Source organism: Hippocampus zosterae, chromosome 4 (genome assembly GCF_025434085.1).
Source record: "Hippocampus zosterae strain Florida chromosome 4, ASM2543408v3, whole genome shotgun sequence".
NCBI classification, from domain to species: domain Eukaryota; kingdom Metazoa; phylum Chordata; class Actinopteri; order Syngnathiformes; family Syngnathidae; genus Hippocampus; species Hippocampus zosterae.
The window spans coordinates 26,754,163-26,774,739 of record NC_067454.1 but is presented as its reverse complement, the minus strand read 5'-3'; the positions used below and the strand labels follow the sequence as shown (position 1 = coordinate 26,774,739).

Here is a 20,577-nt window from a genome sequence, read left to right as displayed (position 1 = left end):
ACTGCGCCGCTCAGGCAGTGGCTCAATACGATCGCGCGGGCATCTTAGCGAAAAAATGTTGTCTACCCACAAGCATTGCAATTAAATTGTTAGTTATTTAGTAGAGCTAAACATCTCTTCATTTTCGCGATAAGCAATGAAGATGAACAAAAAGTTGAACCAAGCAACAACACTTTTGTGGGCCGAAGGCCCACCTTACCAGCCTTCCGCAGGAACTCGCTGATGAGCCGCCCTACGGGCGGCGAACCACCACCTTACCAGCCTTCCGCAGGAACTAGCTGATGAGCCGCCCGGAGGGCGGCGAACCAGCTAGTCACATATATGCTTCTAATAGGCAACCCATTTCAACAGGTCTCGGCAGCAGATTTTAAAAAGAAAAATGGAAAAGAAAATGTATCTTCAGTTTAGATGTCCAAAGGGTTTGCGGCCCCCCACGCTTTCTTATTTGGAATGGGTTGAAATTAGAGCTGTGCAATATGGCTAAAATTACTATCAGATATCTCAACAATGATACAATAAAGATATACTCTAACCATTTGTTCAGTGAAAACTAAACATTTTTTCAAAAGAAAAAAAAACAAAATATCAATCCAACAGGATCCAGAAAGTGTAGGGTTTTTTTTTTCTAAACTTACTGACAGCCATAAACCGTAATAAAATCAGCAATAAATTAAAAATGATTAAATTTACATTGTACTGCAACTGTCCTATAATGGTCAATAATTTTATGCGATAGCAGAAGTGTTTGTTGTGTTTGCGTGCGCACTTGTGTTAACTGCATCAATGTGTGTGTTGTTCTGTACCAATTTGTCCATGCACAACCGTAGTAAGTGTAAGTGGTTCGGAATGTGCATAGATGTGTTGTGTGGCTTGAAATTTAAAAAAAAGTTAACCACTCACCCCCACACATGACAATTGTTGTGGATGCATTGATTACATGGCCATGCGATGTGTCGACTCCCAGTGATATGAGGGTGTCTATACAATGTTACATTGTTTGAATATTTATGAAAATATAAAGTAATGGTGGCAGTCAATGAAGACATGGGTTGCAAACGAAATAGGATAGTGCCTCGCAGGAATTGAATGGGTCGAAGAGGTGCGGGCTGTATTTTCATTTTTTACAAGTAGCTCTGCCATTTTTTTTTTCTACTAGTATCTTGGAGGTTATAAATATGGTCACAGAGTGTTCTAAAACATATGTGTACCATCCGTATATACTTGACAGCGAACATGTAAGTGGATTCCATGAGTGTCTTTGGCTCAGCAGCAGCGGATGCGTGTGTCCCTCCGCACTCTCGCCCTCCGCAAGATTGTCATCAGCTGGTTTTAGCTGCCCATCAGTGGCAAACTTAGAAGGAAGAATGTGGTTGGTTGAACTGAGTTTTACATGCAACACAAGCGTGGCAAGGTCACCTGACTAATATTGTCCTCATTTTATAATAATAAACTGAATGTTCATGTGTTGATTTCAATATGAGAGACATATTGTCAAGCCCAAGTTCAAATGTCTTTTTCGTTGTTGACACTAATGTAATAGAATCCTCCTCACTTGCCGTAGTGTAACGTGACAAGACAGTCTAAACGTATAATGTCGGATACTATATGTCGGTTAATTTGAAACTGTGATCAATGATCACCAAAATATACGTTGACATCTTCCCTTACACTCACAACAACCTCTGAAAGTTTATCAGCATGATAGTATCGGAAAATGCCATCACGGCGATAGCATTTTCCTCTCCGTAGAGACGCTTACAACCACGCTTTCTGTCACTTAATGAGAGAAGCGCTTTGTCCATAAAATACAAAATATCGGGGAAACTTTGATATTTTTGTAGGGTAATGTGGGTATAAGTAGAGCTATCCACATATATTTTGGTGTCAAGTGATTAGTGTTTTAAGTTGAGCAGCGTCCGCTTTTTCACACTTCTATTGACTTTTAGATCTGCTGCTCCAAGTGCCAACTTCCTGCGGTGTCCTCGGCTCTCGTTATTTACAAATACAGTACATACATACAGTATTTTCCAGACATCTCTCCCGACATGGCATAAAATTGCTTCATTTGAAAAATGTGCAGAACTCTGCCTGCATACCCAAGATTATTTTTAGTATGATCCTGATTGGCTGTTGCAGGTAAGACTCGCCATCAATCAAAAATTACACCACTGATTCTTAATTTTTAATGGCTTACTGCCCAGGTGTCAAAGTCACGGCCCGCAGTCCAGATCTGGCCCGTCACATCATTTTATGTGGCCCGCGAAAGCAAATCAAGCATGTGAAGTTCCATGATGTTTGCTAAAGTCTGAACCAAAATATCAAATTATCATATGTAATCCACACGAAGAGTAATTATTCTTGACTTTTGTTTTTAAAACTAGTTATTCATTAATTTGTTGTGCGTTCTGTATGTAATATGTGGAGGGGATGAAACATTTATATGGTTTCCCACAATTCATAACAGCCCTCCAAGAGAAACCGGAACGACAATGTGGCCCGCGACAAAAAAATAGTTTGACATCCCTGGCTTAGTGATAAGCAACTCAACATTATTTCACAACACAAAAATATTTCCTATGATTACAAATAATAATATTGAAGTTTATTTTTAGAAATCCGGACCACAAATGTGGGGCACAAGCATCTTGGTGGGCAGGCACAGTCTCTTATGGCCCAACCGTGGTGACAGGTCTGTGTTTATGCACTTAAGTGCTCTGTGGCTGGTATTGCCACTCTTTTCCTCAAACACACAATCTTTGCTAACACAAACAGGAAGTGCCAATTGGTTTACAAATAGACCCGACAAGACCCTTCCCACTGACAAAAAAACAAAAAACTGGAAGAGCCTGCCATACAAAATGATAATCAAAAGCAATTTAAATGTGTCACCACAGATGCCTTGATCGCGCTAATACCTCTTATACATATACAGATAGATGTCTGTCATCTTATTTCGTGATGAAATGATAGATCTGCTTTTGGAGTTTTAGTTACCTTTGACTTGTTCCAAACTTGTGCATTGTGACTGCTGGTAGCTGTTGTTTGTGTACAAATGTACTACATGCTATAGCTTTGTCTATGGAATTAGGTGGCTTCATCCTTTTGAAGGATTTCGGCTTTGTCCCTCAACCCTCTCAAGGATGACTGGCCACTACAAGGGAGACCATAGCCTAGCTGTAGAGACATTAATTTGGAGAGAATTGAGTATGGAAAGCCACTGGACAAGCAAAGTACCAGCACTATGAATAATAAATGCATTTGGTTTTTTTGTTTGTCTTGTTCAGGCAGAGGAACGCCATGGTAATGTGGAAGAGAGATTGAAGCAGCTGGAGGCCCAGTTGGAGGAGAAGAACCAGGAATTGCTCAGGGTAAGAAATGGGCAAGATGGGAAGTCCATAATTATTAAATAGGACAAATGTCCACTGGAAATGATCAACATTTGCTTTTTTGATTTTGTTGTCAGGCAAGGCAAAGAGAGAAGATGAATGAGGAGCACAACAAGCGTCTCTCTGAGACAGTGGACAAGCTCCTGTCTGAGTCCAACGAGAGACTCCAGCTTCACCTTAAAGAGAGGATGTCTGCTCTGGAGGACAAGGTAGTACTCATTCATTTGTGTTGTGAATACTCATTTAGTCATCCTGTCGCAGCAGCGCGAGTGTCATTTTTTTTAATGCTTCTCATGGTACTTGGGGAGAGAAAATGAAGCTAAGGCGCTGAGAAGTGTCTGTCTGTCAGACTGCGCACCCAAGGTGGAGAAATCCCATCTGTGACACGCATCAGGTTAAATCCTTTCCGTCTAAAATAAATAAATATCCAAGACTGAATGTGTACCGTACTTTTTCACGTTAACAGCCATCTAAATTAACTAGCACAATTTGCTTCATAAAGGACGGCTTCCCATTCATCTCGCTTCCATTCACTAAGGTGCTCACGACCCCGTTTCACATTTTGGCAACAGAGACTGCATGCTTGTCATCTACTTGCAATACCTAATCAAATCGGTCTTCATCTTTCAGTCTAGTGGTTGGGGTGTCAAATCTTAAATAAACAACAAATCTCTCTCTGGAAGACTATTGCAAAGTCCTATATCAGCCTCTGCTTGTTGCAAACAGAGTTCTTGTCACAGCGTAATATTTTGCAAATATCATGAGTCACTGTTAATATTTTCATCATTTGAAACTATGATATGCCAGATATCATCATGCTGTATCTTCCTAAAAAAAGTGTGGGACCAAATCCTGGGTGGTACAGCCAACTAAGGATTCACTAGTCAGAATAATTGCTGCTCCTATCACTACTGTCCCTAAAGTGCTCCGCCTTTATTACTCATTGTTTGTGACAAGTCATGGTGCAAATCAGTTACTCTGTCTTGAGCCCCTATTCCGCTGAGCAGCGAACAATTGCGAATATTTGCGAAAGCAGCAAATGTTGTGGTTCTCGTCTGAGTTTGTCAGGGTTTGTTCAAGGTTGCAGATGTTCGCAATTCTTTTTTTTTTTTCCCCCTTCTCGCAAGGAAATTTTGAACCTGTTCAAAACTCTTGCAACAAGAAAATACAGGTGAATGTCTGGCGACAGTTTTGGCAAATGTTTGCGGCCTTGAAATAACCCTTACGAGAATGTAACATTCACTGCCTTCAAAAAGACTCGCAATTATTTACTGCTCAGTGTGGTCGGGGCTTTGTTACTCTCTCTTCAGAATGCCCTCATAAGGGAACTGGAGCACACCAAGAAACTGATTGAGGACTCTCACCATGAAAAGGTGAATCAAGTATGTCTTTAAAGGTATAAGGTTTCTCTGTCTTAAAATTGAAACATCCTGTCCTATAGGAGCAGCTATTGATTCAGATTGAAACGTTAAGGGCTGAGAATGAACAGGGTAGGAGCAGAAGCAACTCATTATTACATGGGTAAGTGGTTTGTGTTTAACCTCCATCTGTGATCTCTGTGATATGTGGCGTGTCTAAGTATACATTAAATGTGCACAAACACAATGATATTCTTACTAATTGTTTTGTTCGGTGGGTTTTGCTAGTCGATCACAGCTGGGAAGTACCCCAGACTTTAGGTATCCAGTTTCTGCTTCCTCTATGATGGACAGTAACTCAGACCACTACGGCAGCGCTCTTGTATTGAGGCGGCCCCAAAAAGGAAGAGTAGCAGCGCTTAGAGATGAACCATCCAAGGTGAGCTGTCTTATTTAATTACTTTAGTGTAGAAATGCATACGCTCACATGATATTGATTTAGTATATAATGGATCACATGTTGAATGTGACATTCGCCCCTTGTTAAATTGGATGCATTTAAAGACCCTGTAAAGCAGGGGTGCCGAAACATTTTGGACCGAGGATCTACTTTTTGTTGAAACAACCTCCCGGATTGCCCCTTACCGCTCCCACGCCGTGATGAGAAGCCAAACACAGAAGCAAGCGATGCACTTTTGCAGCCTGTAGACTATCGTAGCTCACACGTACTGTTTTAAAGTGCATCCCTCAGCCCTCTAGATTCCTATTCTTTGCCCGTGCCGTCGGTGAATTGTACACGAAGCAAACTCTGAATGAGAATAATGACGATCAAAGATATAGCGCAAGAGCTGTGCTGTAGAGTAATGTAGATGTATAAATTCGATACACCAAAGAGAAGAGTCTGTTAACAAGACTGCTAACTTGCCAAGTATATGAAATCAGGCTTCAAAAGGCTGAAAAAATGAGACCACTGTAAATAGACTGGGAACACGGTCCACTCGATTCACACGCATCTTGCTGTATGTGCTCAAAGCTCTGTGATCACATACGGTATGTCTGAAGTGTGGACCACACTCTGAATAATGTGTGCCACAGTGTTTAAAAAATTGTGAACTTTCCCTGAAGCGCCTCTTGCGTGGACCAACGCACAGAGCTCGGTAGTGGCGAATTGGACAGTCTTGCCGATGGTCTGGAAGCGAACTAGCCTTCTAGGTAGCCACTAGCTCCCACTAGCGGACTGACGCTGCGGCTGACCAATTTACCACTGCCTGTGACCCGTACGTGGTTCCACGAGACACTGCAACCCAAATAACACTATAATACATGACACTTCAGGAACTCATATTTTAGCAGACGAAATGGGCCAAAGTTGTTATTACTGAGTAATGGTGGATAGCTACTGATGAAATGACGGAACTCAATATGAGGGATGGGCGTTTTGGCATGATCATATTATCATCAAGACATGAACATTCTTGATATTTATATCAAAATTAGGACGATAGTCGAGAGAGAGAGGGGGGGGGCAACCGCTGCTCGATGGCACACATGAGAAATTGACTTCAGTGATGAGAGTTGCAATGCATGTCTGTGTGCTGTCAAGTATATGCAATACAAACCTCGTTACATGACCAAATTTATAATTTCATGTGTACCAGTGGATAAAATTGCAGAGCTCATTGTAAAAATGTAGAAGCAGCTCACTGGCCATTAAATCAATCTTCTCTTTACTCCAGGCTCGCATAGTTCATATCGCTGGAGTCCACACTTCATATTGCTATGCCATCTCAAAAATGACTTTCCAGGCTCTTTAAAACAGATTTTTTTCTGCAATATTAATGGCACTTTGTTAACAGTGATATTTTTTGTTTTTTTTGTTTTTGTTTTGGGTTTTATCCTACTTCTGTTTCTTTGTCCCTTCTATCATGTGTAATTTATTCACACGTAATTGTTGATGTTGGTTTTTAAAATCTGCTTTGTCTTTCTGTTTGCGTCCACCTTTGGATATCAGCGTCATGTAAGTCACCATGAGCAAAATAAACAGTGACGTCAATTTGGCTGTTTTTTACTAATGACGAATGAAATACATAGGTGACTGTTTAATCTCCCCTGTCATTCTTGTTTTCCAATAATTATGTTTATTCAACGCAGGTTCAGACTCTTAATGAGCAGGAGTGGGAGCGTGTCCAACAGGCCAATGTGCTTGCTAATGTGGCCCAGGCTTTTGAGAGTGATATGGATGCCTCAGACTTGGAGGAGGATCGAGAGACTATCTTCAGCTCTGTTGACCTTCTGTCCCCTAGTGGTCAGGCAGATGCACAGACTCTGGCCTTAATGCTGCAGGAGCAGCTTGATGCCATCAACAATGAAATTAGGTACTACAGCCAAGACAGAAAAAACACCACAAATTGTTTTGTTTCAGTGTGGGTCACAATCATTTTATTGCCTTCTTTATTCCTTTAGAATAATTCAAGAAGAGAAGGAAAACACAGCCATCCGGGCTGAGGAAATTGAGTGCAGGGTGGGCAGCGGCGACAGCCTTGGAGGACGTTTCCGCTCAATGAGCTCCTTGCCGCCTTCACTGTGTGCAGGCTCTCCTATTGGCAGCTCTCCTCCAGGTTCAGGACATTCAACACCAAGACGTATTCCTCGCAGCCCCCACAGAGAATTAGACCGGATGGGTGTCATGACCCTGGTAAGACTTCATTTTATTTGTTTGTTTATTTACACATGAACCTCTCTGGTTTAACAGCTGTGGGATTCAACCGAAATCACAATTACCCTCCATTATTTATCACATTGATCAATTCAGAGTTTATCAATATTGTCAGCGCACATCATTTTATTCCATGCACGGCATCTGGCAAATACAGTAGCGAGGATTGGTCCTTTTTCACAACATATCTCTCAAAGTTTTAGCAGGTAATAAACAAAATCGCATTGTTTCTTGTGTCTGTTTTTTTTATCGATGAAGTAAAAGAAAATTAAAATGATTGACTGGCTTAGGATGTGAAATGGTGTGCTGAACTAACAAACTTTTTCAGATGATTAGGTAACTGCCACTGCACCAGTATTTCCTAAAATTGTGGAAGCAAGTAGACAGTCTCACTTTGGTTCATCTTCCCCTTGCTCAAATAAGACTCATTCTCTAAACAGCTTATTCTCTCTAGGAACTCTTTTTTTTTTTTACTCTCGCTTCAATTACTATTTATGTTTAAGGCAACTTTTCTGATTTGGTCAGTTTGCGTCTGGTGTGTGGCCGATAGTAGATCACCATAACAGAGCCGCATGTGTTCTGTAAATAGTGTGGCCTCATACCAGCAGCACATAATGCAACTTGTCAATGGATTCATACAAGAAACAAAAGTATCTTTATGTAATAAATTAGAGCTGTCAAACGATTAAAATATTTAATCTAATGAAAAATGCAAATGTCATAATTAACTCAAATTCATTAAAAATTAATTAATTTTAAATAAAAATTAATAATTTACTCATGCATTTTTGTTCGCTTCTGAATTTTTGTTTATATATTTTTGGCCTATTTTTCCCCATTTTACTGCTCTCATCAACATGGAATCATGAATCACTTTTCTATGTGCAAAATGCAAATATTTACTGAAATAACAATTTCGATTTTCAATTTTACATGAACATTTTTCAGTTGGAACAGTTATTCACACATAATCTCTCACACAATATTACTGTCCATCAACAACAGTGAAAAAAATGTTGTCACACAGCAGCTGATTTAACAGCTCTTTTTATGGAATCAAAACAGACCAATATAACATTATCAAGTGCACATCTAAGGTAAACTAGTACCGTATTTTCACGACTATTCGACGCACCGTACTAATGGCCGCAGTCTCATTAATGGGAGACATTTCTGTATTTTACACATACACAGGATGCACCGTACTAATGGCTGCAGTTTTACAGTGGTAAAACATACGCCAGCTTAAGCATGCGCGCACTCTAGCACATTAGCTTGAAGCATACGGTAGCATGCCAAGACATACAGATAAGCTAAAAACACGTTTTTAAAAAGGCAACGAAAGCAGAACTGAGTTCGGGTGTATTTTATTTAGCCATCGTACAATGTTCTCACGTTTTTCGATCAATCATCACCCAGAAATCCATCAATGTCCTCATCCTCTGTATCAGAAGCAGAGGACTGCACATCCCAGTTGTCATTGAACGCATCACATGCTAGTGTGAGTTGCTACGCATTGCCGAGCGGAAAGGAGCAGCAACAGCAAAGTCAACATTTCTCTCGTGTGAAGCTTTCCCACATTTGAAAGTAAAGAACAGAGCGAAACGGAGAGACGTTTTATTTTCGCTAGGTCGCTACCACTGCACCGCTGAACTTTTGTTGTCATGTCACCTCCTCAGCGCACCGTCACTGTCAGACGAACAGAGAGAAGCTCCACCCGCTCTATTTATACGGACACGGAACACTGTAACCTTCCACACAAAATAGTTCCAAACAAGTAACAATCGCGTCAGTGGCATACATCGTATACCTACTGTATATGATACAAGTAACTTTTGTCTTGTCAGTGGAGCAATCTGGCAACTTTTTAAGATAAGATATCCTTTATTTGTCCCTCACTGGGGAAATTTACAGCCTCCAGCAGCAAGAATGTAGGTAGAAAGAAGAAAGAAGAAAAAAAAAGTAAACTTTCCCTTCATAAACTCTTTAAGTATCCGTTATCGGTGTCTTGCGCTGCCGTGGCTGGCAAAACAAACGTGCGTGGACCTATGCAGCGGGCTTGTTGTTTTGTTTCTGATTTATTTATAGAGCAACGTAACATCCGCTGTGATGTGTGCCGCGTTAATCTCGCGACAAAAAAATTAATCCCATTAAAATTCATTTAAATGAATGCCAATACAAATGCGCTAAACTGACAGCTCTATAATAAATGTCTGTTAGGGCTGCCACATACTAATCTTTTGAGAATCGATTATTCCATCCATTACTCGAATAATGCCGCTCCGGCCTGCCTGCAGTGGGCATGAGGACTTCATTTTATTTTTATTTTTTTTAATAAAATACAATTAAACAATCCAGAGGCGACTGTCACACTCGCATGCACTTTATTTTTCACTCAAATTTCTAACAATAATCACATTTTATGTTTACAAATCATATCTGCTTAGCGATGAGACACAGGCCGCAAGCTATTTTCAGCGAAATTACCTGCAGAGGCTTTGACACGCACAGAGTGTCATAAAGTAGTGATGTAGCGTACTGTGCTGAAAATTACGTTGGGTTTTTTTTCAGTGTTAATCCACTCAACTCCAATTTAAAACTGTGTTGTTACCTCTACTGTCAGAATCAAGCAGCCGCCGGCTTATTGTCACACTGTCACGCCATGTTCAAGGCTCCAAGCACCATGAGCTTCACAAACCCATGGCATCTTCATGAACATTTGGGCTTATCTCATGTCTCTGAATTTGTTAATTGTTGTCAATTTTGTGCAAAATGTGATCGATGAGTGAATAGCGACCATTGTGTTATTTTCATTATTAATTTCTTTCTTGTATTAAATGTGCTAATTTCACATGGCATATACAAAGTTCAATTTGAATCCAGTTGAAACAATTTTGCCAGATTGCTCATGGTTTCTTTATTATATGCGTTTGTGCAATGCTTCATTTATCTGTTTAGTATTGTCAACCTTTTTTTTGTACTGTTCCAAGGTTTCCCTTCATTACTCCTACAAGTACACTTACTTGTTGTGTGTATGCAAGCGTATAACCATGTCTACATGTGACTGCCCCCTCCCACAAACTATAGCATTATTGTGTTGATCCCTGCATCATCCAGAGCTCCCTCTACCAGCCAACAGTAACTTACCTACCTTTTGGAGCAACTGACTTCATTCCACATACTCAAGTCTGTAGCTTTGTACCATATTTTCAGGTACTTGCAAATCTCTTCACATTTTCATACTTCCACTCTATGACAGGTGCAGTCTGGCTATCGTCCAACGAGTTTTTTTTTTTTTTAATTGGGGTCTGGCGTATTGGTTTCCAGTTTGGTTGTGGTAGTCAGATTTTTCAGGAATCAATAAGCTGCAAGAATTGTCGAGTCCTCATATAACTTGAGGGCTACCAATTGTTTCCTCTTGTTTTCCTGATGAATTAGCAAATTAGGACCTTAATGTATTTTTGTTACTTCTTTTGAATTTTTTTATGCATACCATTACTTTATGTAAATATCTAGAAATAATTGATGAATAATCGTCATAATTACCTACTTTTGCTTTTTTTCCCCCCCACTCATCAGTGCAGAATATTGCTACTGTGTGTTTTGACACAGCAACATGGCATCCTGCAATCAGATAATTGAACATGATGATGTTAGTGCGTGCTTATTGTTTGACACAAAAGGCAGTGTTGGGACAGCAGCAGTTGCTTCCAGTACAGCACAGAAGGAGAAGTTAGTTAGGTGTAAAGTGAACATCCATGCCGTGTCATTACAGGCATCGTACCGCATCCGAGATTACTTCCCAAGCCGGACAATTGCCAGCTCGATCCCACCCCACCATGTCGCCAGTGGTGTTTACAGCAAACAGCGATGCGGCAAAAAAGGCATAAAAAATGCTGGCATTTATGGGCAGTATAAAAGATAATGGCAAAGCCTAATCCACACATAAATTTAAGAAATTGCATAAGACTATAAAAGGTGAAAAAAGTCACTCCTGAGTCTTTGGGGTTCCTTTTTTTAACCATCTCTTTCAGTTCATTACTTAGAGGGAAGAAAATTATACGGACCCACTTCCAAAGGAGTTGCGGTATTGTGTTGAATACGAATAAAAACAGAGTACAATGATTCATGTTAAACCTACAGTATACTTAATCGAATGAACTACAAAGAAAATAGATGAAATGTTCAAACGATAAACTTGCAACTTGTTCCAAAAATCTGGGAGAGGATCATCTGTTACATCGCCTTTTCTTTTAAAAACATTCAATAAACATTTGGTAGCTGAGGGCACTAATTGTTGAAGCTTTGTAGGTGGAAGTTCCTCCATTCTTGCTTGTTGTATATTATGGCCCGTTTATGATGGGATCCCAAAATTCTTTGCAATTGTAGGTTGAGGAACTTTGCTCTGAAACTGTTTGACTATTTTCTCACGGAGTTGTTCACAAAGAGGTGAACCTCACCCCATCTTTGCTTGTGAATGAAGCTCCTTGCGAACAGGTGGGTGGATAAAAGAATATCATTTGCAAATCATTTAATATTGATGTTCAACGCAATGTCTCAACTCCTTGAAATTGAATTTGTAAATACATAGAGGAAAAAAGACGAGGTGTGTTTGTTGTAGTTAAGTTGCTTTCCTCAGGAATAATTACCAGCGCTGTTATACGGAACGCTTGTCATTTCGGTACAGTTAACTCACCACTGAAGCTGTTTTGAATACCCTTTATCTAAAACAAGGGACATCATAGAAAGCAACATTTTGGCTGATTAGATTTACTTTTCTGCTCACCCCTCAATTTCCACTTACTGTTTCCCTTTTATAGCTCACTAATCTCTTCCATGCCCTGACCTCACAATGTCGAGTAGAGAGAAGGATATGAATGAATCTGTATTTTGCTCTTGGGGCAAAACAAACTTCCACAGAAATGTGGCAAGCTGATGATTTATTTGTTCTGCTCATGCCAGGCCTCTATGGAATGCGGGAGGGAGGGGGGAGCGTGCAGCCTACTTTCAAGGCGAATAATGGAAAAAAGACTTGACTTCTCTGGCCTATACATATGTAATAAGACTTTGACCATATGGTGCAATGACACGTATAGCAGCAAGCCAGCTAGCTAACTGTTTTTTTTTTTTTTTTTTAGACCAACCCAAACATTTGCTTGCCTACTCAGAAGGGTTTTTGAGCTTGGCTGCACCTATCCAAATGCTCTGACTTTCTGCAACTTCCAGCTTGGTTGTTTGTTGTTGCCATTCTTTATTCACTTGTGTTGTGTGCCTGACCGATTCAGGAACATGTGATTTTACTATTTTATTCATAATCAGTCATTGACTGTCCTCTTGGCGTTAGTTTGGTTATTCAACACAAACAGTAGCTACTCATGTGTTCCGCTTGGGGTGTTTGCGCATGGCTTGATTTCACTGGTGTTCTGTCTTGCTTCTCACTAACTGCTTTTCTCCTGTCTTTTCTTTTTTTTTTTTAATTTATCATGCTTCAGCCTAGTGACCTGCGCAAGCACCGCAGGAAGGTAAACTATAAGCCCACTGCACTGCCTCACTCCCCTCTGGAACCAAACTGTTTAGCTTTAGTTTCTCTCTGCAGTGATGCACAGTGGACCCCTGCTAGTTTTTGTTTTGGATTTTCTTCTTTTTCTTGTTTTCCCACCAAGCCACCCCATCTGCACCATCAATGTTAACGCCTACACTCTGTTTTGCAGTCAAATGTTGTTTTACACCGGACTGCCCGCTACACGGTAATTCTTCATCATGATCAGAATTTTTGATTTATGTGTTGCGAAAAAGGTTTTGGGAACATAATTTGTTTTAGATCTTTTTTTTTTAATTAATATAGTCTATGCAATCACTTTTCGGCAAGCGCCACTTCGACATATTTATTTGTGATCTCACTCGGTCCTATTCCCTGCAAATAGTGGAGGTCCACTGTACAAATTTGTGATCCAGTCGGTTGTCATCAACACAACTGTCATCAAGAAAATACTGTAGTCACTTCTCTTGTTTAGAGGTAATTCAAGAGTGTAATTGTTGTCTACCATGAGTATTTTATTTTGTCTGAATGGAGTAAATATGTCAAAGGAAAATGCAACATAGTCATATTTTTATTCCACTTTTAAGTGTTGGTGTAAAGGTTATGATTTTGTATGGCATTCTGTTTCACAGCCTCAGTCCAAATCCTTTAATTTTACTTCTGGCCTGAACGGTGAAATTTGAGTGCTGGATCTCGTTCATTTCTTCTGCTGTTTATACAGCCTGCTCAGGATGACAAAACTACTATCCAGTGTGAGACATCACCCCCCACCACTCCACGCTCGATGCGCCTAAACAGGGAAGCAGGTCATGCTGCCAGCCATGAGGACATAAGAGACATTCGAGGGTCAGCGTTCTCCTTGTCACTTAAAACATATTTTATACATGTAGTTTGACACAACAGGAGGAAATCTTGTGCCATTGATCCCCGAATGCTTGGTAATCTTTTTTTTAAATTGTATTTCCAGTCTTGGCGTGCAAGATGGGCAGGGTAGCAACCCCAGCAGCAGCAACAGCAGCCAGGACTCTCTCAACAAGGCAGCCAAGAAGAAGAGCATTAAGTCTTCCATTGGACGCCTTTTTGGGAAGAAGGAGAAGGGCCGTCCTAGCATTCCTGGAAAGGACTCTCCCAGTCAAGGTGAGGGAGTAGTGCAGATCACAGTGTTAAAATTTCTGCTTTGGTTTATATCGCAGCAGTTTTTCCCCCGTAAAATACTGGCCGTCATATGATTTTGGAATATATAAACCAGACGTGAACAGTGCTCATTCTGTACAGCACATGACGTGCAGGGCATTTGGTAGTGCGTCTCAAGCACTCAATACATACTCATTATAATCTCTCAGGAGGAAATACAGCTGCGCACCACTTTGAATTTATTTTGTACATTACACAAAGAACCAGAGAACAGACATGCACGCATGTAAAGAGGGATGTTGGAGTGAAAGGTTCACTTCTCCTCTTGGAGTTTAGGGTAGGGGTCAATTCTCAAGTCAAGGACACCTCAACAGTAGTCATGATCTGAGATTAGTATTTCTCCAACAAAGCGTGAGAGGGATATGAGAAACTACTCTGCATTATTGAGGTCAATAAAAGTTTATTAAAACAAAATTTGAATGTAAATGCTGTGCAAAGCACAAAACATTTTGTTTTGTGTGCAGCTCTTGAGGGCAGCTGCAATTGTTGTGAAACCACTTTCTAAATAATGGTGAGTTGAGAGCACAAAAATGAAATATGACAAGCCTCTCTAAACCCTGAAGATTGACTGACAGGCACAGCCTTTTTTTTAGTGTTTTACACAGGTAATAGGGCCAGGCAAGCGAGTAATTTATGTATGTACATGCTGAAAGTCATCCCAGTGCAGTTTATTAAGTATGTATTCCTTCTAAGCCTTGAATATATCCTCGGTAAGAGCCGGGTTTATCCATCTCGTAGAGGCTCGTGGTGCACGCTCACCTTTTATTCCATGGTGACAACACAGTATTGGAGTGAATTTATCATATTTTCAAACATGCAGTTCTTTTTATCTATTCCAAAAACCTTGCTTTTGAACAGGGAGTGTGTAGGCTATTTACCTCCACGGTCCATCCATCCATTTTGCATCTTTGGGCAAAAGACATGGGACATCTTGGACTGGTCACCAGCCGATGGCAGAGTTCATAAATATTTAAATTTTACATTTTCATTGCGTTAAACAACCCACGCTAGAGGATAGAATTAAGCAATGTGGAAGGTCTTTCAGCAGCATTGAACATTGTGATTTTGTTCCTAGCTGGAACTCCTGAAGCGGAGAGCTCACCTAAGGATGGCTTAGGAATGGGCACCTTGGGGGGCCCTGCAGAAAAGAACAGAAAACTACAGAAGAAGTAGGTGTCACTCGATTGTTGAAAGACTGTACTCCACTCATTTCACACATATAATAGTGTTCATTGTAAATCCTTTGGATTTGTGCTCCTGCTACATTCCAATGCTGTTTCATGTACGCACACACTGCCTGCCCACCTGGCTCCTCCTGCTCACTCCCATCATCAGTTGATTATTATTATATTGTTTCCATTCCACATAAGCTTTTCCATTGCAGTCACCTCCCCCCACGTTTTCTTTTCACTTTTTTTGTTTTTTTATAGATTTAATTTCAATGAGGCATAGCTTTAGGTACTTTAGTATCAATTCGTGTTATTTTTTTGTATGTTTGTGTTGCCAATTCCCCCTTTTTTATCATCCTCTGCTCATTCTCTGTGTAGTCCAAAGACAGGGTAAGTTGATTCACGATTGCTTTTTCTTCCCACACTTGGGTCTTCATGGCTGCGGTTCTCCCGAATGTCTGATCACTTTCCCGTACTACTCTTTACCTAACATGAATCTTTGTGCTGATTTTGGCTACAGTATTTAGCTCAAAAAGCATGACGTTTTGCACAGAGGGAAAATGGTTGCTAAATACGTTTCTATACAAACATGTGGCAGAATGCATAATCAGTCAGTGCCTGAAAACGTCTTGAAGAAAACCATTATTGAAACAATCTTTTTCCTAGTTTTGTTGACCTTTTGTGTGCATGTGCGAGGAACTGCGCCTTCTGGTGGTCATCTACACATTTAGCATTGATTACATGGCGTTTCCACACCAGTGAATGAATTCCCTGTCAGGGCCCTAACATATGCCTTCCAGCTTTCTGAAAACTTGACAGGGATTGTCTTTTAGTTACACAGCTCCTTAATAATGAACCGGAACTGTATATGGATTGACTATAATATATTTTTACACTGATTGTAAAGGTCCTTAATACTTCTCTTGATACAGGCTGTGCCTCTTTTCTATTTTAAGAGAAATGGTTTGGCTACCAATTAGCTTTCACATGCATCACTAAATGCTCTTCTGTTTGAACCTGCATAGTCATGGCTTTGAAAGGGCTTTGAAGATTTTGACACACTTCTGGTCTTCAAAGGCATCTGTGTTTTTACAGATAAGAATGTCTTGTTTTCTTGCACTGCATGTCTCTCTTTGTTTTTGCCTGCTATGATAATGAATGTCTTTTGTTGGGATAGGTTTGTGTGCTTAGATTGGGTTTAGTTCAATTTAGCTCAAATTAAATCTTGTTTTAAGTAACATTTTTTTCTGTCAGGCACGATCTGTTAGATGAGGCACGCAGGCAGGGCCTGCCTTTTGCCCAGTGGGATGGACCAACCGTTGTCGTTTGGCTGGAGGTACTGCATTGATCTGAAAACATATTATTACAATTAACTATTATCATATAACATTGTTTTTTTTTTTTTTTTTGGTTCTGTGATGAATCTTTCCTGTCTCTCATCCTTTGCCCAGCTGTGGGTGGGCATGCCAGCCTGGTATGTCGCCGCCTGTCGTGCAAACGTAAAGAGCGGAGCCATTATGTCAGCACTTTCTGACACCGAAATCCAGCGGGAGATTGGCATTAGCAACCCATTACATCGTCTGAAACTTCGTCTTGCCATCCAGGAAATCATGTCGCTCACCAGTCCTTCTGCCCCTCCCACCTCCAGAACGGTATTTGTCTCATACAGAAATAACACACTCTGTAACATTTCTTAATCCCACTGAGCATGGTACGCACACCGATTAACATTTTAAGCATTTACTTTTTATTATAACAACCAATGCTTCCTGATCTTTTTCTCTTCTGTCCTGCACCACTGTCCCTTCTCTGCACACTTCACTCACTTGTGATTGGGGGTGTCAAATGATCAGACCACAGGAAACGTTTGGGTCACACATGAAGAAATGGAAAGTTTGGCAGCTACACCGCCCACGGTTAGTTTTTCCAGACTGGCTGAACCCTGGTTTGTTTCTCACAACTTTGGTGACTATTGGGCCTGTTCCATGTTGGCCAAATATCTATGTTTGCAAATTGATAAGAATGTTCTGGTTTTGTTGTGATTAGCCACTGTACATGGACAAAAAAAAAAAACTAAACATTGTGAGCTACTTGGAACACTGTCTTGTCCAAGATGTCTTGTCAAAGTTTGCTTGGAATGGATTTATGCTGACTTTTCGGATTATGTTGTGTGTCTCTGCTCAGAATGAGTTTTGTCATCTTCCTTGACTTTGATTATGACATTAAAACTTGACTTCCAGCTCTTCTAACCCAGCGCTGCAGTCTCACTAACCCAGCCTTTCTTTTCTCGTCGCCATGCTCACTAACCATGCTAACACCAGGAGGACGAAGAAAGTAGCTGGGCCCAGGTTGGAACATATGATGCATGTCACCCTTTCACTTATCTTATGCTCAACAACTAAGTCTGGAACGATGTAATATCAAAACCAAAATTGCAATACTCAACACACTCAACCAAGAGTCTCTCACGTAATACTCGCGCGGGCACCAAGTAGCCCCCATGGACTACATGTGTAGCCCGTGGGCCTGTTTTAAAAATAATCTAATCATTATCTTCCATCCATGCAAAGTGAACGACAAAGGTTGTTGTAGAAGAACGTCTTCCGGGTCAAGGGAAATAAACAAAAACGGGTGTATTTTTTTTCCTGACTTGTTTGATGAACACATAATAGAAAATCAGATGAAGGCTTGTTTTCCATTTTTCAATTTAGAATTTTTAAACGCAAAAGAGGAGATGGGTTGTCCGTGCGTGCGTGCGCCCGCGCGCATGTGCGTGTTGGGTCTTTCTGCCAAAAATTCGGCATTCTCAAAAAAACCCATATCGGTTGGCTCGTAGTTACCGTCTGTTTAAAAAAAAAAGAGAGAGAGAGAGAGAAAACATTTCATGTAATACGTTTTCACTAATTTTTTAAATAAGTGATGCCACTTTATCATATAAAATTACCCTTTTATATAATTGTGTGTTTCTTAATTTGTATATTTCCTGATGATTGTCTAAGAATATTTTCATATGTATATATATTTCTTCCCCCCTAGACACTGGCGTACGGAGATATGAATCATGAATGGATTGGTAATGAGTGGCTTCCCAGCTTGGGTCTGCCACAGTACCGCTCATATTTTATGGAGTCTCTGGTAGACGCCCGCATGCTTGATCACCTTACCAAGAAAGACCTCCGCGGACAGCTGAAAATGGTTGACAGCTTCCACAGGTAATGCACAATGGAGAGGAGCAGTCTCTCCATTTTCTAATCATAATACGGCATGCTATACTCTTTGGTAAAGCAATTTGCTGCAAATAACTCGTCAACAACGGTCAATTTCTATTCAATAGGAACAGTTTTCAGTGTGGAGTAATGTGTTTGAGGAGGCTCAACTATGACCGGAAAGAACTGGAGAGGAGAAGGGAAGAGTCTCAGCTGGAATTTAATGGTAACAAAAGCAGTCAAAATAAGTATGCATTTGAAAGTCACCATGGTGACAGAATTGTGCATAATAAGTTGCCAATTTCTGATTTCAGATGTGCTGGTGTGGAGCAATGAGCGTTTGATCAATTGGGTTCAGGCTATTGGGCTGAAAGAATACAGTGCCAACCTCTATGAGAGTGGTGTCCATGGCGCACTGCTCTGCCTGGATGAAACCTTCGATCACAACACCCTGGCACTACTGCTGCAGATTCCCACACAGAGCACTCAGGTATAGTCGTACACCAACACTGTACTACCCAGACCTTGAAACCAACAACAGAACAACACATTTCCAAAACAAATTGTTGCAAAAAAATAACCATCGTTAGAATTATGTACAGATGTATTTTACTAGGCCCCGAGCGATTAATCTTTACATTCTGGAGATTTCCCACTGGGCGGAGCTACTGTACACTGTACGGTGCTCTGGGCCACTACTCCACGATGCGTGAATCCGCCTTTCACCTTGTTGTACAAATATACTAACACGCACATGCAGGTCATTATATGATGTATAACACTGACGTCCTTGTGTGTCACCAAGGGATAACAATTCATGATAAAATCTAAGAATAATTTAAGATAAGGTAAGATATCCTTTATTCGTCCCACACTGGGGAAATTTACAGCCTCCAGCAGCAAGAATGTATGTAGAAAGAAGAAAGGAGAAAGAGGAAAAAAAAAACAACAAACATCTTTCAATTAAATACAATATGAACACAAATGGATAAATCGCAGTACTATTTACAATACACAACTACAAGCAACAAACGATAAGAGTACAGCGCTGTTTCTATCTGTTCACCCATCTAAATTATCTGTACCCGTATTGGTACTCCGAGTGGGCAGAATAAACTGTCTGCCTTGTTCACGGTATTTGTTTTTCCAACTGACTTCATATCACCGGCCACATTAAAAGCAAGAAGATGAAGCGCACACACAGTGCGTGACCGAGGCAACACGAGCCACTAACAGCTCTGTCTTGTTAAATGCGCCGCCTACATTATGAACAAAGTTTACCAGCTGAAGGAAAACTAAGTGACTCACTGACTCAAGCTGGAGTCAAGCCAAGCAAGCACAGAGAGATAATCAGTCACTGTGTCTGCATGCGTGTATACGAGTGAGGCACGGTTCGGGAGGGGCGGTTGCTGTGTGTGTGACTGGCCAAACACCGAGCGGGAAGAGTGAATCGATAAGTAGTTAGTTACCCAATCACGATTTTGCTTCAGCACGAGTACAGATGATAACAGCTCATACTCATCAAAAATATCACTATCCGTAACGGATACTTATCTAAAACGAGTACCAGGATCAGCCCTAACTGTAACTGTTCTCCCTGTCTGCACAAAGTACAGGCCTGAGGATTTCATGGTCACGATCGTGTGGGGGGGAATAATGTTATGTGCGCATGCGGGTTGCTATTTTAGTTCGCAAAGTGAGAAAGCGTGCGAATGACAGTTTGAAAAGGTCTACTAATTACGACATTTAAGAAATGGGAATGCCAGTCAAATTTTCGTATGGATCGTTCAAAGGGCGTATCACTAAACTCACCTGTGATGTATGCACACAACACGACAGCGAGATACGACGGGAGGCACGATTACGAGGCAAGCTGGTCATTAGATGTAAAGGCTAATCACGATGAAAAATATTATGAAACAGTTTTGGTTATTGTATAATTTACTGGTTGTAGACATGGTAACTTTATGAATAAAACCTTTGTCACATGCTGTAGTAATGCTAATGTT

General features: G+C 40.6%; 1 protein-coding gene across 12 annotated transcripts in view; it reads left to right on the top strand.

Annotated features, from left to right (window-relative positions):
• ppfia1 (PTPRF interacting protein alpha 1) overlaps nt 1–20,577 on the top strand; it is a 53,401-nt gene that overhangs the window by 29,095 nt on the left and 3,729 nt on the right. For 3 of the 12 annotated variants that reach the window (XM_052063843.1, XM_052063845.1, XM_052063844.1), the window contains exons 10-28: nt 3,285–3,368; nt 3,464–3,595; nt 4,697–4,759; nt 4,828–4,907; nt 5,033–5,183; nt 6,896–7,119; nt 7,208–7,439; nt 12,953–12,982; nt 13,721–13,845; nt 13,967–14,136; nt 15,269–15,362; nt 15,741–15,752; nt 16,617–16,698; nt 16,814–17,014; nt 17,216–17,278; nt 17,684–17,710; nt 18,399–18,574; nt 18,697–18,794; nt 18,883–19,058. In XM_052063843.1, the coding sequence (XP_051919803.1) occupies nt 3,285–3,368; nt 3,464–3,595; nt 4,697–4,759; nt 4,828–4,907; nt 5,033–5,183; nt 6,896–7,119; nt 7,208–7,439; nt 12,953–12,982; nt 13,721–13,845; nt 13,967–14,136; nt 15,269–15,362; nt 15,741–15,752; nt 16,617–16,698; nt 16,814–17,014; nt 17,216–17,278; nt 17,684–17,710; nt 18,399–18,574; nt 18,697–18,794; nt 18,883–19,058 (2,220 nt within the window). The remainder of the gene's footprint in view (nt 1–3,284; nt 3,369–3,463; nt 3,596–4,696; nt 4,760–4,827; nt 4,908–5,032; nt 5,184–6,895; nt 7,120–7,207; nt 7,440–12,952; nt 12,983–13,720; nt 13,846–13,966; nt 14,137–15,268; nt 15,363–15,740; nt 15,753–16,616; nt 16,699–16,813; nt 17,015–17,215; nt 17,279–17,683; nt 17,711–18,398; nt 18,575–18,696; nt 18,795–18,882; nt 19,059–20,577) is intronic. The other 9 variants (XM_052063846.1, XM_052063847.1, XM_052063854.1 and 6 more) reach the window with 7 other exon arrangements.